The 18474-nt window shown below is 37.6% G+C and overlaps 1 protein-coding gene and 1 non-coding gene across 3 annotated transcripts in view; both read right to left on the reverse strand.

Moving 5' to 3' along the window:
- Nucleotides 1-18474, reverse strand: part of SMC6 (structural maintenance of chromosomes 6) — a 72202-nt gene that overhangs the window by 16802 nt on the left and 36926 nt on the right. For both annotated transcript variants that reach the window (XM_042245804.2, XM_004005698.6), the window contains 9 exons: nt 18030-18118; nt 17178-17342; nt 16620-16798; nt 15084-15288; nt 11871-11985; nt 10203-10363; nt 6193-6328; nt 5202-5282; nt 3934-4104 (listed from right to left, as the gene is read on the reverse strand). In XM_042245804.2, coding sequence (XP_042101738.1) covers nt 3934-4104; nt 5202-5282; nt 6193-6328; nt 10203-10363; nt 11871-11985; nt 15084-15288; nt 16620-16798; nt 17178-17342; nt 18030-18118 — 1302 coding nt within the window. The remainder of the gene's footprint in view (nt 1-3933; nt 4105-5201; nt 5283-6192; nt 6329-10202; nt 10364-11870; nt 11986-15083; nt 15289-16619; nt 16799-17177; nt 17343-18029; nt 18119-18474) is intronic.
- On the reverse strand, nt 12180-12251 carry TRNAW-CCA (transfer RNA tryptophan (anticodon CCA)). The gene has a single exon. It is a non-coding gene; the product is annotated as a tRNA-Trp (tRNA).

Raw genomic sequence — 18474 nt, forward strand, 5'->3', positions numbered from 1 at the left:
CATGTATGGATGTGAGTTGGACTGTGAAGAAAGCTGAGCACCCTTGATGCCTTTGAACTGTGTTGGAGAAGACTCTTGAGAGTCCCTTGGACTGTAAGGAGATCCAACCAGTCCATTCTATAGGAGATCAGTCCTGGGTGTTCACTGGAAGGACTGAGTAGCTAAAGCTGAAACTCCAATACTTTGGTCACCTCATGCGAAGAGCTGACTCACTGGAAAAGACCCTGATGCTGGGAGGGATTGAGGGCAGGAGGAGAAGGGGATGACCGAGGATTAGATGGCTGGAGGGCATCACCGACTTGATGGACATGAGTTTGAGTAAACTCTGGGAGCTGGTGATGGACAGGGAGGCCTGGCGTGCTGCGATTCATGGGGTTACAGGGTCGGACATGACTGAGCGACTGAACTGAACCGATAAATCAAAATAAACTATTCAAAGTGAGAAAAATACTCCCTATGCTAAGATTTCAATGACTACATATTTGAACAGCATGTTCCACCTCTCGCCACTCCTCTGACACAAAATGAACAAATGTCCTAACAGAAAACAGATTATATCTAGAAGCTGCTAATACATCATGACAGCTTCTGAGGAATTAATTCCTCTGTTAGCCAACTCTTCTTGGTCCTGTTATTGATGGCTAGTGGGATGCGACACTGTAAGGAAAACCCTCTTGACTACTAGACGACTGTGTGCAGGTTTACTGAAGGGTTCACGTACTGGCAACCAAGGCAAAGAGCTAAGATCAAGAATTCTTACTGCTTTCTGCATGTATATTCTGCTACTGAACTTATCTGTGGACTTCCAATTCTAGGAGTTGCCTGAGCCTACAGGTCCCTAAAAGAACAGAACACAGCTTAACTTGGGATAATTCAGGGCTTCCCAGGTGGCACAGTGGTAAACAATCTGCCTGCCAGTGTAGGAGACATGAGTTTGATTCCTGAGTGGGGATGATCCCCTGGAGGAGGAAATGGCAACCCACTCCAGTAATCTTGCCTGGAAAATTCTATGGACAGAGGAGCCTGGCGGGCTACAGTTCATGGAATAATTCAGGTGCTAATTATTTCTTTTTCTATATTACTTTAGCATAAATTATCATTTCAATTTTAATTAATCCTTCATCAATTAAAATTTTCTTTGGTCTCATCTTTGTTCTAACTTCACTTCTCTAATCCCTGAGTTTTGAATTCGGTCTCTCCCATTCTTGACAGTTTTCATACTTATTTTATTTCCTCTTATTCTATTTTCTTTTAAAAATTAATTTTGTCATCTTTATTTATCTTAGACTTTTTGTCTTTTTAATTCTAATTTCCTGTAGTAACTACTTTCTATTTGTCTTTTTCAATAGTATCCTTAATACGTTTTCCTTCCTCACAACATTAAAATTTTTTTTAATTCTTAGCTGAAATAGAAAAAAAAAAAAAACAAAAAAACACAACATCCATTACCAAGGCAGCCAGAAATCACAGCTCTATAGAAAGCAACAATATAGAGGTCAGCACAAATAGGGAAAAATTGTTTCTATTCAGTTTCTCCTCTAACTCTCTTTAATAAATCACACTTTCTAAAACTGTCAGTGGAGACAATTATAGTAAAGCACATACGTGTGCAAGTTCTTTTAAACTTTTAAAATATTTAAATACATTTTGAGTCAAAGAAGTAATTTTCCTGCAAAAAAGGGTTATATCATCAACATATCTCTTCCCTTTTAAGACATACTACTGATTCTTCTGTGTCTTATAAATAAAATCTGAAACTTTGAGAATAATTGAGCTGTTCAATTAGAAAGATAATAAGCTGCTGATAATAAACTTTATTTCCTTAATTTGGTTTCAGAAAGCATGTATCTTCAAACAAAAAAAGTCAACTGAATTCTGGCTGGAATATAATGCAGATACATTAGTAAGTAGGAAGTGGGTAGCACTTTATTTCAAGCTGGCTTTTATATCAACTAATCTTAGAGTTCAATGCAGATACGTTAGTAAGTAGGAAGTGGGTAGCACTTTACTTCAAGCTGGCTTTTATATCAACTAATCTTAGAGTTCAAAGATTAAACTCTTTGGCAGAGATAAAATTCCCAACATCTGTTGGATCATCGAAAAAGCAAGAGAGTTCCAGAAAAACATCTACATGTATTTCTGCTTTATTGACTATGCCAAAGCCTTTGACTGTGTGGATCACCACAAACTGTGGAAAATTCTTCAAGAGACGGGAATACCAGACCACCTGACCTGCCTCCTGAGAAATCTATATGCAGGTCAAGAAGCAACAGCTAGAACTGGACATGGAATGACAGACTGGTTCCAAATTGGGAAAGGAGTATGTCAAGGCTGTATATTGTTGCCCTGCTTATTTAACTTATATGTAGAGTACATCATGAGTAATGCAGGGCTGGATGAAGCATAAGCTGGAATCAAGATTGCCGAGAGAAATATCAACAACCTTAGATATGCAGATGACACCACCCTTATGGCAGAAAGTGAAGAAATTAAAGAGCCTCTTGATGAAAGTGAAAGAGGAGAGTGAAAAGTTGGCTTAAAACCTAACATTCAGAAAACTAAAATCATGGCATCCGGTCCCATCACTTCATAGAAAATAGATGGGGAAACAATAGAAACAGACTTTATTTTGGGGGGCTCCAAAATCACTGCAGATGGTGACTGCAGTCATGAAATGAAAAGACACTTGCTCCTTGGAAGAAAAGTTATGACCAACCTAGATAGCATACTAAAAAGCAGAGACATTACTTTACCAACAAAGGTCCATCTAGTCAAAGCTATGGCTTTTCCAGTAGTCATGTATGGATGTGAGAATTGGACTACCAAGACGAATGCCGAAGAATTGATGCTTTTGAACTGTGGTGTTGGAGAAGACTCTTGAGAGTCCCTTGGACAGCAAGGAGATCCAACCAGTCCACCCTAAAGGAAATCAGCCCTGAATATTCCATTGGAAGGACTGATGCTGAAGCTGATACTCTAATACTTTGGCTACCTGATGCAAAGAACTCATTCATTGGAAAAGATCCAGATTCTGAGAAAGACTGAAGGCAGGAGAAGGGGATGACAGAGGATAAGATGGTTGGATGGCATCACTGACTTGATGGACATGAGTTTGAGTATGCTCTGGGAGTTGGTGATAGACAGGGAAGCCTGGTGTGCGGTAGTCCATGGGGTCACAGAGTCGGATACAACTGAGCAACTGAACTGAACTGAACCCTAGAGTTATTGAGGAGAGGTAGGACAAGAGAACAGATAAGCACAGAGACAGAACAAACAGATAAATATCCCTGTCTCTGATCTAAAAGAAGAAAATATCCCACAAAATAAAAAGGTAACACAAGCCGTAATCTTTTGGGGGGAGAGGGAGAAAAATTTGGCAATTTATTTTCTGTAAAGGTGTGAGAAGAGTATTTTATTCTGATTGATCTAATGATGAAAAGTTGGTATACATATCCCAGTTTTATACAGCTTTATTTATATTTAGTCATAAATTCTGTTAGAATATTATCTAGCAGGTGTTAAAGTGAAAGTCGCTAGGTTATGTCCGACTCTTTGCCACCCCTGGCAGCCCCACGGACTATACAATCAATAGAATTCTCCAGGCCAGATTACTTGAGTAGGTAGCCTTTCCCTTCTCCAGGGGATCTTCCCAATCCAGGGATTGAACCCAGGTCTCCCACATTGCCGGAAGATTCTTTACCAGCTGAGCCACCAGGGAAGCCCAAGAATACTGGAGTGGGTAGCCTATCCCTTCTCCAACGGATCTTCCCAACCCAGGAATCGAACTGGGGTTTCCTGCATTGCTGGCAGATTCTTTACCAGCTGAGTTACCAGGAAAGCCCTTCTAGCAGGTATACTGCAGACATAAAACTGAAAAATAAATAAATACACACACACGCACACACACACATATATCAGAATAACAATATATACCTTAAGTGGGTCTGCTTGCTCTGAGAGCTGATTAATTTTCTGTTTAATTTCATCATACTTGTTTTCTGCTTCTACTTTCAGGCTTTTAAGATGTTCCATATTTTCTTTTTGTTGTTCCATATTTTTCTCAACCATTTTCATCTTGACTTTATTTTCTTGAGCTTCATCTTCCTGGCAACATTTACAGAGCATATAGAATTAATTCAACTACTTAAGTTATCCAACAGGAATATATATAATTCTGGAAAAGGGGAAACTATAGGCTACAAGCAAATCAGATTAAAGACAAATACAAAGAACATTACGATATTTTCATACTCTTACTGGTAAATTAGAAAGTAGAAGAATATAGGTTAAAAAAATAGAAAAGGATTACATTTAGAAGACAAACTATTTTATTGTGCTTGAGGTCATAATCAAAGGGGATAACTTTTATTCTATTACTCACTTTTTCCTTCAAAATATAGTATATATAAATATATACCTTATGCCAGACAATGTATCAGATGCTGACTGAACAAAAATAAATAAGACATATACCTTTAAGAAATTGAGTCTATCAACAATAGGAATTAAAGCAGAAAAACACTAAGGGGAAAACCAAATTACTAATACAAATTGGAGACAAATTCTTATTGGAGTAAAGCTCCATCAGTGCAGTGACTTGATCTGTTTTGTTTACTGCTGTGTCCCTCAGCATTTAACATGATGCCTGGTACAGAGTAAATACTGATTTACTCTGAATGAATCAGGTAAATAAATACTGATTCATTTTAACAAGACTCGCAATTGATTTAATTCACTGATTATCGTAACTTGGGGAGTTAAGCTGAATGTCATAAAAAGATGCCTAGGAGAACAAATATGGGGTGAATAAAAACCATTAAACTCCGAAAAAGGAAAACAGTTCAAAGAGACCAACTGCAACTGAATAAATGATATCACTAATACTGGTACTGATTAATTATGAAAAATACTATGCTAGGTAGTTTGAACAGTTACTGTTTAGATAAACAAGCTCTGACAAAGATTTATTACATGCATAAGAAGACAAAACCAATTACAATACATGGAAGTTATATGTATAAAATATTAAGGAATTTGAAGGCCATACACCAGGAAGTTTCTAACTTATTTGTAAATGGAGATAGCACTCATAAAAAGTAGCCTCAAAAAGTTTATTTTTAAAAATCTGAGACTAGATTCTCTTAACCTAAGTAATAGTTTTGTCTTTTACATTACATTTAAGTTGAGGAAAACAATCTTACCAAGGTTGCAATATCTACAGACTGGTGTTCTTCTATATTCTCAAGTTCCCGAATTTCAGAAATACTTTTCCTTATTTTCATCTTTTGAAAAAAAAAAAAAAAGTATTTAGATTTTAGTAACATAAAAATGAAAAATAGAAACAAAAACCCTGGAAAGGATATATTAATCAACAAAATTCTACTCTGCTTTATATTAGAGAAGGATTCCACAGTTAAAGACACATTAGTATTAAAAGAACCAAAGAAAATTATATATAAAGTCTGTATCAATTACCACTATTGCTAATCAACTCTCATACAAAGCAGATAGAAGTATTCCGTTTTAGCATTTAAAATGAAGACAGTATGACAGTATGACAGTGTTGCGTCCACAGAGACAGTGTTTTCTTGAAACATCCAATCTAAAGTGCTAGAATGATTATCCCAATGGTTCTTAAAGTCCAATCCCAGTATCTCCTGGGAGTCTCAGAGACTCATTCAGAGGGTCCATTAGGTAAAAAACTATTTTCATAAAAACATTAAGGCATTATTTTTTTAGATCACTTTTACTATCAATTTCTTCTAAGTGTACAGGAGGTTTATAACTATAATAAGCAATACTGCAACAGACTGATTATAGAAGCTGATATGACAGGTTAGGTGAATTTTATTACACCAGATATCAGAGATTTAGAAAACTATAAAAAATGTCAATCATTTTACTAAATCTTTCTCGCTTTGGAAACTAGCTATTTGCCAAAAAAACGTTATTTATGTTAACACATAATGTACTTGTTATTTTTAAATTAGTTAATAAATATTCTTAAATGTTGCTTTAATTTTTAATAATAGGAATACTGATAAACCCATACAGATAAGGGCTCTTTTAAGACTGTAAAGGGGCTTGAGGCCCAAAAAATCTGAGAACTACTCATCTAACTCAGTGCATGGTAAGACCTTAAAAGTAACTAGCAAATGATTAAGCTGAGAAAATAAAATGATGTTTTCTTACCTTTAACTCTTTATAATGCAGTTGGTACCTTCTGAGAAGTTCTTCATTGCATTTAATATCCTTTTCAAGGGCAGACAGATGTTGCTGAAGATTTAATATCTGGGCTTTCTTATTTTCAATTTCATCCTCCAAGTCACTTAATAGAACAGGGGGTGAAAAAATACTTTAAATCTACTTCTGAATATTACAAATATTTAGATCTTTACAAAGAAAGCCTTACTTGTAACAGAGTTTTGCCAAACCTTATGCAGTTAAACCAGTTCTCTACTCCTAAACAAGTAATTCATAACATGGAAACATGGAGATTTCAAAAAACATCGTTTAAACTGGAATTAAATTTTACTTATTTCATTAATAAGTACTTATGATCTACCTATGAAAGGCACTGTGCACAGTGATAAGCAGAGGCAGAAAAAGAATTAAGGCATGAAGAAATTAAACAAAAAGCCCAAGCGTCAGGAAATAAACGATAACACTGAAATGTGAACAGGACGCTGCACTGCATGTCCACAGCGCTATGGGAACATAAGAGCAAGTCTGGGAGAAGAGACAACTGATGTGTGTTCTCTGAAGTTTTCACCAGCTGCAGCAACTGGAGGAGAACATGAAAAGAAATACATAAAGCGAGAAACAGACTCCCACATTTGTGGTGGTCAATAAACACTATGAATGTGTGGGGAGAGAAAGGGGAAGAGAGAAGGACAATGAAAAGAGGTAGAGGATAAGGTCAGCAGATACCAAAGCCAGAAGGGTCTCCACACCAGCAGAGGCACCTGCCTTCAGAAGTGATCTTTTTTCCTCCTCACTGACCCAAGTACCTGTTGTCCAAAAGCATGTGCCTGGTGGAAGAGAACCACCTGTGTAGTTAAGAAGAGCTTTTCTCTGATAAAAAGTGTACGTCAGATTTCACTAAGAGCATATTTTCCCACAGTTTAATATCTCTGAATTCTAAAATCATCTTCTAGTCCATGGTTCAACCAGCAATATTTTTATTTTTTACTCGTATACAGAATAACAGCATTTTAAATCTGATGTACTATTATTATAGCCATGCTACCTGGCGGAACTTTCAAAATTTAAAAAACAATCAGTAAATGTCGAATGAATGATAAACAAATTAGCAAATGAAAGAAAGAGGAGAGTACTTGTATATTTCTGGTAAAAACGGGGCCAGACACAAAATCTTTTCCAGGGCAATCTTTCATCAACGGGAATCTGCCAGTGCTGAGTTGATGGGGGCACAGAAAAGCATTCTTCATATCTTCATAGTATGAGAGGGCATTAGGGAAATCAATCATTCTGTAGTCATTTGGCAACTGCTATTAAGTGATCAATTTATGTAAATCAAAGAAATTTTAAATAGTAAATTATTTCTTTTAACAAATATTAAGGCTCATTTAACGTTATGAAGTACTAGAAATAATAATTATTTAATGTTATTAAATATTTTAAATTGGCCCATAAATTGTATGTTAATAAAACAATGATAATGACTATTATTTTAAAATCCACATATCCTTTGACTCAGCATTTTCACTATTTAGAATTTAAGCTATGCACATACTTTCAAAAGTGTGCCAAGACACACACGTGTGTTTTCACTGCAGCGCTGCTATATTAAGAGAAAACTACAGACAATGTCTCTGTCCATCAACAGGAACTGGTCAAGCACATATTACAGGGCAGCTTTACATGTGCTGATATGGAACAATCTCCAAGATTTAATTGTTGCTGTTTAGTCGCTAAATCACGTTTGACTCTTTTGCGACCCCATGGACTGGAGCTCACCAGGCTCCTCTGTCAATGGGATTTCCCAGGAAAGAATATTGGAGTGGGTTGCAATTTCCGACTCCAGGGGATCTTCCTAACCTAGGGACTGAACCCGTGTCTCATGCATAGGAGGCAGATTCTTTACCACTGAGCCACCAGGGAAGCCCTGCCCAAGATATAATATTGAGACAAAAAGCAAGACATAGAAACCATATGCATACTTATACACAGCACAAATGGATGAACTTTGAAACATTATGCTAAGTGGAAGAAGCTGGACACAAATGGATGCATTTATATAACTCATATATGCAGGTCAGGAAGCAACAGTTAGAACTGGACATGGAACAACAGACTGGTTCCAAAGAGCAAAAGGAGTACGTGAAGGCTGTATACTGTCACCCTGCTTATTTAACTTCTATGCAGAGTAAATCATGAGAAACGCTGGGCTCGTAGAAGCACAAGCTGGAATCAAGATTGCCAGGGGAAATATCAATCACCTGAGATATGCAGATGATACCACCCTTATGGCAGAAAGTGAAAAGGAGCTAAAAAGCCTCTTGATGAAAGTGAAAGAGGAGAGTGAAAAGGTTGGCTTGAAGCTCAACATTTAGAAAACTAAGATCATGGCACTTGGTCCCATCACTTCATGGGAAATAGATGGGGAAACAGTGACAGATTTCATTTTTTGGGGCTCCAAAATCACTGCAGATGGTGATTGCAGCCATGAAATTAAAAGACTCTTACTCCTTGGAAGGAAAGTTATGACCAACCTAGATAGCATATTCAAAAGCAGAGACATTACTTTGCCACCAAAGGTCCGTTTAGTCAAGGCTATGGTTTTTCCTGTGGTCATGCACGGATGTGAGAGTTGGACTGTGAAGAAAGCTGAGTGCTGAAGAATTGCTGCTTTTGAGCTGTGGTGTTGGAGAAGACTCTTAAGAGTCCCTTGGACTGCAAGGAGATCCAACCAGTCCATTCTGAAGGAGATCAGCCCTGGGTGTTCTTTTGGAAGGAATGATGCTAAAGCTGAAACTCCAGTACTTTGGCCACCTCATGTGAAGAGTTGACTCATTGGAAAAGATTCTGATGCTGGGAGGGATTGGGGGCAGGAGGAGAAGGGGACGACAGAGGATGAGATGGCTGGATGACATCACCGACTCAATGGACGTGAGTTTGAGTGAACTCCGGGAGTTGGTGATGGACAGGGAGGCCCGGCGTGCTGCGATTCACTGGGTTGCAAACAGTCGGACATGACTGAGCGACTGAACTGATATGAAGTATCCAGAGTAAACTAATCCATAAAGACAAATCCAAAAATAGAGTAGTGGTTGCCAGAGGCTGAGGGTGGGGAGGAATGAGGGAACAACTGCTCATGGGCAGTTTTCCTTCTGGTGTGACAAAAATGCTTGGGACTGAGATAATGGTTATGGCTGCACAAAAATCTCTCAATTGTACACTTGAATTATATCTCAACTTCAAACTGTTCTAGAAATAAATATAAGAAAGTACAAGTATATAAACCATTCTGAAAATATATGTAAGAAACTGTTAAAACTATTACCACACTTTTGAAAGAGAGATGGGGGCAAAGGGCTTCACTTTTCAATGCATACATTTCTGAACTGTTTGAATTTTCTCACCATGTGCATATATTACTTTTAATTATTTTTAAAATGTCAATAGGGACTGTCAGGAAATCAGATTATGAGTTACTTTTGTTTTCCAATTTCTATTTTTCTGTATTTAAAAAACACCAGTGAATTTTTTTTTAACTTCCAAATATCAGACAACTACTATACTTGTTGGTCAAAACAGATGACACAAAGTATCATAATAACATTCATTGTCAATCAATAAAGTTCATTAATGTGAGAAACAGTTTAAAAAAATAAAAAAACAACAAAGCTCAGAGGCTTCCCTGATGGCTCAGTGGTACAGTCCACCTGCCAATGCAGGAGACACGGATTCGACACCCGATCTGGGAAGATCCACCCTGCTGTGGAGCAGCTAAGCCCATGGACCACAACTACTGAAGCCTACACGCCCTAGAGCCATGCTCTGCAACAAGAGAAGCCACTGCAGTGAGAAGCCCACACACCCTCAGCTAGAAAGGAGCTCTCTCTTGCCACAACTAGAGAAAGCCTACCTGTAGCAAAGAAGACCCAGCACAGCCAAAAAATAAATAAATCAAAAAGAAAGGGTGGGAATAATGCAATAAAGCTACATTGCACACCAACCTTATTTCAGAATCCACATCTCTGCTTAGAAACTTAGGTCTTGTATATTCAGATGAATAATAACGTCCTGCAAAAACCTGATCACCATCGGCAGTAAAAGCTTCTCTACAATTCTTGGGTGGCTTTTGGGATTGCATCACTGCACGAGCTACAGAATTATTCTAAAAAATATAGAGGGAAAAATACATTTTTAATATATACCAAAGCATTTCCACTGCATATAATTTCAAAATGTTATCTATCACTAGTTTAAGATTCAAGTATTTTTGTTTAAACATTCAAATGAAACAATTCCATGAAGATAAATAGAATTTAAAAAACTGCTTTCAAGATTCAAAGAATTAAGCTAAGTCTTAAAAACATCGGAAACAATGTTCTATGACAAACTGACATTTTATTTTTAAATTCTAATACTGCTATCCATTAAAATAAAAAAACTTAAGTACCTTTTCACATAAAAATATTTACCTTAGAAATCTTATTTTTCATAGAAAAATGAAACCTTACTTTTTTCTAAATGTCTTTTATACCCTAGAAAAGATGAGTGAAGAGCAAATTCCAAGAAACGATTAGTACACTGAATTATGAAGGGAAAACCTGGAAGTCTTTAATATTTTACTTCCTAGAGAAAGTAAGGTGATTAGGCTTATTGCAGCCATGAAATTAAAAGACGCTTAATCCTTGGAAGGAACGTTATGACCAACCTAGAGAGCACATTAAAAAGCAGAGACATTACTTTATCAACAAAGGTCCGTCTAGTCAAGGCTATGGTTTTTCCAGGGCTCATGTATGGATGTGAGAGTTGGACTATAAAGAAAGCTTAGCGCAGAAGAATTGCTGCTTTTGAACTGTGGTGTTGGAGAAGACTCCTGCGAGTCCCTTGGACTGAAAGGAGATCCAATCAGTCCATCCTAAAGCAGATCAGTCCTGGGTGTTCATTGGAAGGACTGTTGAAGCTGAAACTCCAATACTTTGGCCACCTGATGTGAAGAGCTGACTCATTTGAAATGATCCTGATGCTGGGAAAGATTGAGGGGAGGAGGAAAAGGGGATGCCAGATGGTGAGACGGTTGGATGACATCACTGACTCAATGGACATGGGTTTGGGTGGACTCTGGGAGTTGGTGATGGACAGGGAGGCCTGGCATGCTGCGGTTCATGGGGTCGCCTAGAGTCGGACATGACTGAGCAACTGAACTGAACTGAGGCCTAATCAACCTTTCCTGGAACAGATCTTTACAAGGGGACTTCATTATTTTCTTTCAAGTATCTGTAAAATATCAGAGGGCCAAGCCCACAGATAATTACAATATGAACTTGCAATATACAAGTACACATTTGGATGACTGCTATCATTGCCTCTCAGATTCTATTAATGAGAAAAAGAGACTGTATTAATTACAGATTTGTTTTGAATTTCCTTGTCCATTCTCAGCAAATTTATACCAATAGATGAAACACAACACTAGTGATATAATCTAACAAGTTCACGGAAATACATATGCTGATAAAGAGTAAACATTAATTTATTTCACAGAGCTCAAAGGTTTTTGTTAAGAAAAATAATTCATAAAATATCAAGTAAAGTACTTAAGTAGAATTTATATAACCAATTTAAGTTTAGGAAATTTAAAAATAATATAAAACACAGGAAGCATTGGGACTTACTTTGATTAGCAGCACTGTCTCTATGCTTCTCATGTCAATCAGGCTATTTGCAACAACTGCATTATCTATTTCTAACGCTGTCAGAACTGTTGGGTACTCTGGATGATATGCAGCTCTAGGAGACAAAAACACATAAGGATTAATTTAACCAACTTTATTATTATATATATGGAAAGTGAAAGTGAAGTCACTCAGTCGTGTCCAACTCTTTGCGACCCCATGGACTATAGCCTACCAGGCTTCTCTGTCCATGGGATTCTCCAGGCAAGAATACTGGAATGGGTTACCATTTCCTTCTCCAGGGGGATCTTCCCGACCCAGGGATCGAACCCGGGTCACTTGCATTGGAGGCAAACGCTTTAACCTCTGAGCCACCAGGGAAGCTCTATTATATATATTAGATATATATTTTAAATAGGTTGAAGAAATGATGGGTAATAATAAGACATGGAAGACATTTGAAAACATCTATAATAGGCTTAATTTTACCTTATTAGCAAACATTCATATAATCCTAGGCACTGTTCTAAGTATATTCTTAGTACAGCTGATCCTTGAACAACACAGGTTTGAACTGCACATGTCCACTTATACATGGATTCTTTTTCAATGAATACAGTAGGTCTTGCAGTATCCATGCTTGTCTGAATCAGCAACTGTGGCTACAGAGGGCCAACTATGGGTCATGAGCATCTGCAGATTCTGGTACCCACAGAGGGCTCCGGAATCAATCCCCCGTGGATACCAAAGGACGAATGACCGTGCTGGCTTATTTAATTCTCAGAACAACTATGTGAGATAAATAACATTATTCTACTTTTTTTTCAAGTGAGGACACTTCAGAGAGTTTAGCAAGTTCCCTGATGTCATAAAGCTACCTTAGAGGTCAGGCTAGGATTTAAACCAGGCAGCTTAGTTCTAGAACCCAGATTCTTAATTATTATATTCTGTCACCCACTGTAACTAATTATTACAATTTCCTTAAGTCCTATACTGCCACCACATAAACATAAAAGCCAATTAATTAAAAGACATGGGGGAAAAAAAAATAAAAGACATGGGGAAATGGCAATGGCATTCATAATGCTTATTTCTAGAATTCTAAAACAAAATACCTGTGTGTGTGTGTGTGTGTGTGTGCGTGTGTGTGTGTGTGTATGTTTTCCACTTAGTTATTAATTCACCATGTACTTTCTGAGCATCTACTATGTGCAAATGCTGTTCAGAGGATGAGGAGATAGGAATAAAACAGACTATATCCTCCCCATGAAGCTTACAGTCTATTGAAGGGAGAGAGAAAAGCAAGAAAAAGTACTTTTTTACACAGAAAAGGTTAGGAAAAGCCTTACTAGGATAACGATGAGCAGACACCTGAGGGCATGGGAGTTGCATTAGCACCCTGAAGAAGAGCATTTCATGCCAAGGGAGCAGCATTTGCAAAGACCCTGAAAATGCTTGTTGGAGAAGCCAGGAGGTTGGCATGCAGTGGACAAGCAGTGTGGCAAGTGTGTCTGGACACGAGGACAGGACAGAAGGCAAGAGGACAGATCATGTAAGCCAGAGAGTTCACAGTGAGGCCTAAAGAGGATGAGGACACACTTCGGCAAACACTGCTGATAGGTCAAGTCAGTGAGTAGGAAGGGAGGACTCCAGAACCGAGCCAAGCAAGGCTCATTGGTGCCTAGACAAGAGCTGTTCTGGGATGTGATGAAGTTCTACAAGCTTGACTGGTAAGATTCAAGAAAGAAGAGGAAGACAGAAATGAGTGACAGAGACGACCCTTCTCAGGAGTCTTTTCTGTAAAATGAAGCAGAGAAACAGGACAGTAATCTTAGGACAGAGCTCAAGCGGAAGTGAAAACAAAGATAGGATAGAACAGAGGGTGGGTGCTGTAGAAATGTCAAACAATGTCAGTGAAACAACCCAGGAAAGGAAGGGAGAGAGGGTGGGGAGCAGGAGTCTAAGAGGGAGGGGATGCGGAAGGGGACTGCGGTAAAACATAGACACTGACAGCACTTGTTCTATGCTGGGGAGGAGCAAGTACTTTCAAGCAGGCACGTGCTACTGCTGGATGGGCCTGTTCCTACCAGCTCTAAAGCTCTCAGTCACAACCACCTCTTCCTTTTGCTCTACTGCCCTGGGATGTACTTCATATTTAATTTATATCACAATCAGTTGCCTGCTGACATGTGGTAAAATCAGTATAGGAGAACTAAAAGAAAGAAGGAATAGTAGCAATAACGGGTCAATCATGAGACAAGGAAAGGCCAAGTATGAAAGAGGCTCACGCAACAACAAAATGGAGAAGCCTAAAGAGGATGTGGACAAAGGAAAAACTGCACATCAAATTCCAGGCAAGCATGACGAGCCTCAGTGGTAGGAGCAATTACAGGACAAAATGCTTTGATGATCCTAATTAAGCTTTGATGAAATCTTAATAAAGCCTGATTTCTAAAGCCAAGTAAAAGGAAAAATACCACAATCAAATTAAATATGGAAAAAACATGCTTAAAAATAGGGCATCTTTCATGTCTCCAAATATAAGTCTTAATTGAAAGAAGCAAAAATTGGATTCATAAGAAAAAAATGGAGTGGGAGAGAAAAAAAAATTTAAAACTGTAGTCTAGTAATAGGAAAATATATATAGAGGAATATATATAGGTAGGAAGAGACACCTTACATATATATCATACATACATAGGTGTGTATATGTGTGTAAAAGAGTCAATTGTTAGTTAGCTAGCAGCTAACAAAGAGGCCAGTTTGGGTATGGTGCCCTTGAGGTTTGTTAGGGTCAAAGAAAACAATCAAACAAAGATCAAAGAAAACAACCACAGCTCTTTATGGACTCCGTAAACCACCCCTAGTTGAACTGTGAGCAATAAGTGCCACAGCTCTGCCGTACACCCTCCTTTTTAACGTGGACAGGTATGCACCATTTTATTCTTCAGTACAATTTCTAAGCCATACAATGTCTATTTCCTGGTATGTCTCCCACAACAGATCTCATGTGAGGACCTTAAAGGCAGGGAGCACTCATTTATTGATCTATGTATCTCCAATGCCTAGATTCAAATTAAAGATGTGGCTGATGGAATTTTTACAGATCAGTAGTGTAGACATGGTTAACATTAAAAATGTTCTAATTCTTTCTGAGCTTGCACATGACTATGCAAAACCAGAACAGTTTTTAAATAATTACTGATGCCTTACCTGTGTCTTACATCATACATCTCATTCCGAAACTCAGAAACTATTATCTGTGGCCGTGAGGTCCCTGGTGGATAAAACTTTTTCATCAGTGCCTGAAGCACTCTTTCATCGGCATGGTTATGGCAACAATAGGCTTGAAGAAGTCCTTTTAAGCAAGATTCAATAGCCAAAGCAAGCTCAGGGTCCCGAAGATGAATGCAAGCTCCTAAAAATGAGAGAAAGCTATTAAAATGCCCATTAAATACTTGAAACATTAATGTAACTATCTCTGTATGAAGCGATAGTCACTCAGTCATGTCTGACTCTTTGTGACCCCATGGACTGTAGCCCGCCAGGCTACAGTGGGTTGCCAATTCCTTCTCTAGGGGATCTTCCCAACCCAGGGATTGAACCCGGGTCTCCCACATTGCAGGTGGACTCTTTAGCAACTGAGCCACCAGGGAAACTATTATCTTTGTATAACAGTTCATAAATGACTTTAAAATATTTCATACTAAGCAATTTAAATAATATATTACAGATCTTATTTTAACCAAATGGGAAATACCCTCATCCCACTGGGGAAAAAACACCGAATCCTATGAAAAGCTGTCTTTCTCTAATGTAAATCAACAGTGTTTTTCCTTTGTGTATACTAATTCAGCCTCTGAATGGTTTTGAAAATCAAGCCAAAAGGGTTATAGACTCTACTATTTAATGCAAAACTGATTAATACTGAAATTTTAGAGAGGGAAAAAAAAATACCTCACCTATTGAAATGGATCCTGGTATAGAGGTACACACATATTTGAACGAAGGGACATTACTACAATACTTAACGCAGTATATAATATTGTATTAAAAATATATCTATAGCATCATTTCCAGCTAATGATGTACAGAATTAAAAATAACTCTTCAAAACTTAATGTATTTTTTAATAAAGATTTTTTTGATGTGGACTATTTTTAAAGTCGTTATTGAGTTTATTATAACATTACTTCTATTTTATGTTTTGGTTTTTCGGTCATGATTTGTGTCTCACCTTAGTTCCCCCCCCCCCGGGATTGAACCCACAACCCTGCACTGGAAGGTAAAGTCTTAACCACTGGACCAACAGGCAAGTCCCTCAATTGATTTTTTTTCTCATGTACATATGAGGATAGTTAACTATAACCCCAGATTTATATTTGAAAGAGAACTCAAAAATAATGTTGTCCAACCCAAATAGAAACTTCCTACTAATCAATTACATGCAAATTAGTTTATTGATTTATTCATTCAGGAAAAAAATCAGAGCCAGATTATTTAACTCTATAGCTACTTTTCCTTTTCCTAAGTTCTCTTGATTCTTTTGTGCTTAAAAGATACAAGAGGAAAGTTACAAAGCTTATAGTGATTTTATCATTGTCTCTTAGAATGCGTACGAAGTCTACACATAACTACATGGTTCTTTGATGACAGAGTTTCAAAAAAATTATATTCAACAGACTCCTTCCTGAAAATAAAAATACACTTCTAATTTTTATGATATCCTAACTAACTGGTGACAAATACCTAATGGGCCTACAGGTTTATAGTTAAAGTGCCCCCGTCTGTAGGCATCATCTATGGCTTCAAGAAGAGCTGGAACATGAGGGCCAAATCTTTTGAGTCGATCAGTTTTACTATCTTTCAATTCTTTCAGTTGCCTCTGGTTAAAGTTCAGTGCAGTCTTCACATCTAACTCTTCTCTCCTAAAAAATACAAGTGGAAAAACAGAATGAAAACGTTATACAGAAACATCCAGACTTTTCCCCTAACACCCGCATACCAATAAATGACACAGCTGCATAACAATAAATGACACAGCTATCCCAAGAACTAAAGGCAGATTCTTTATTTGAAAACAATTGTGTTACCAAGAAATAACAGTCAGAAGACCACTAAAAATAATGCAACAGTGACAAAAACAAGAAAACCCAGAAACTGTCCAATTCTACAAGTTTAGAAGTTTTATTAGGAAAGTGATTTTGAAAGATACTTTATTATGAGAAAGAACAAAATAAAAACCAAGTATTTTATTTTCATAAAGAGGAAAACTACATGATTTTCAAATAACTGAAAAAAACTTACTTAATCCTGGTATGTTCTTCTTTGTCTTTTTCTATGGCTTGCTGAAATTGTTCGATCTCTTGATTGACTGAACTTTCTTGATCTTGTAAGGCCTTTACTCTCTCTTTTAACCAAGATATTTTTTTTTGCCTTTCCAACCGTTCAGGTTCCAAAGACTGATCGGCACTAAGAGTAAATAACCCAAAGTGGAAATGTTAAGTTAAAAACCTAACATTGTAAAAAAACATAAAGCAATGTAATAAAATTTTCCCACAGTAGTAGAGAAAACTTAATGGTTGCCGGGGGGTAAGAAACAGGGAGTTTGGGAAGAACATGTACACACTGTTATATTTAAAATGGATAACCAACAAGGACCTACTGTACAGTACACGGGAACTCTGCTCAGTGTTACATGGTAGCCTGGATGAGCCAGGAGTTTAGGGGAGAAAGCCATACATTCATACGTATGGCTGAGTCCCCTTACTGTTCACCTGAAACTATCACAGCACTTAATCCACCATGTGTGTATGCATGTGCGCATGTTAAGTTGCTCAGCTGTGTCTGACTCTTTGTGACCCCATGGACTGTAGCCTGCCAGGCTCCCCTGTCCATAGAGTTCTCCAGGCAAGAATACTGGAGTAGGTAGCCAAATCCCTCTCCAGGGATCTTCCTGAACAGGGGATCAAACCCTGGTCTCCTGCACTGCAGGCAGATTCTTTACTGTCTGATCCACCAGGAAAGCCCTAATTGACTATACCTCAATACTAAATTAAAAAATTTAAAAAAAAGAAAAAAAAATACTTTCTCCATTTCACTTGGATTACTTTATTACAAAATGAGGTAAAAATGAAAACTGCAAAGTAACTACCTTACCTTTTTCTCAGTTCTTCAATTCTTCTGCAAAGCTGCTCATCATCTTTCCTTAACGCTTTATACTCATTTAGGGAACGATTATACAAAACCTAACAAAAAATCAGACACACTTTAGTAAAATGAAAAAACAAATACCTGATTCAAGTCTACTTTTGCCAAATGGTCAAATCAAAGGTTGAGTATATGCAGAAATACATACTTAAAATGAAGTACATTTATGGCCACATGAAATCGTAACATTTTTTAGAGTCTGAAATCAACATAACTACAAAACCTCTACTTTTAAAAATAAACAAACAGTATTGATATTTGATATGATGAAGTTTTTAATGGGCTTCCCTGGTGGCTCAGACAGTAAAGAGTCCACCTGGAATGCAGGAGACTCAGATTCAATCTCTGGGTCGGGAAGATTCCCTGGAAAAGGGAAAGGCTACCTACTCCAGTA

The sequence above is a fragment of the Ovis aries genome, chromosome 3 (genome assembly GCF_016772045.2).
Source record: "Ovis aries strain OAR_USU_Benz2616 breed Rambouillet chromosome 3, ARS-UI_Ramb_v3.0, whole genome shotgun sequence".
NCBI classification, from domain to species: domain Eukaryota; kingdom Metazoa; phylum Chordata; class Mammalia; order Artiodactyla; family Bovidae; genus Ovis; species Ovis aries.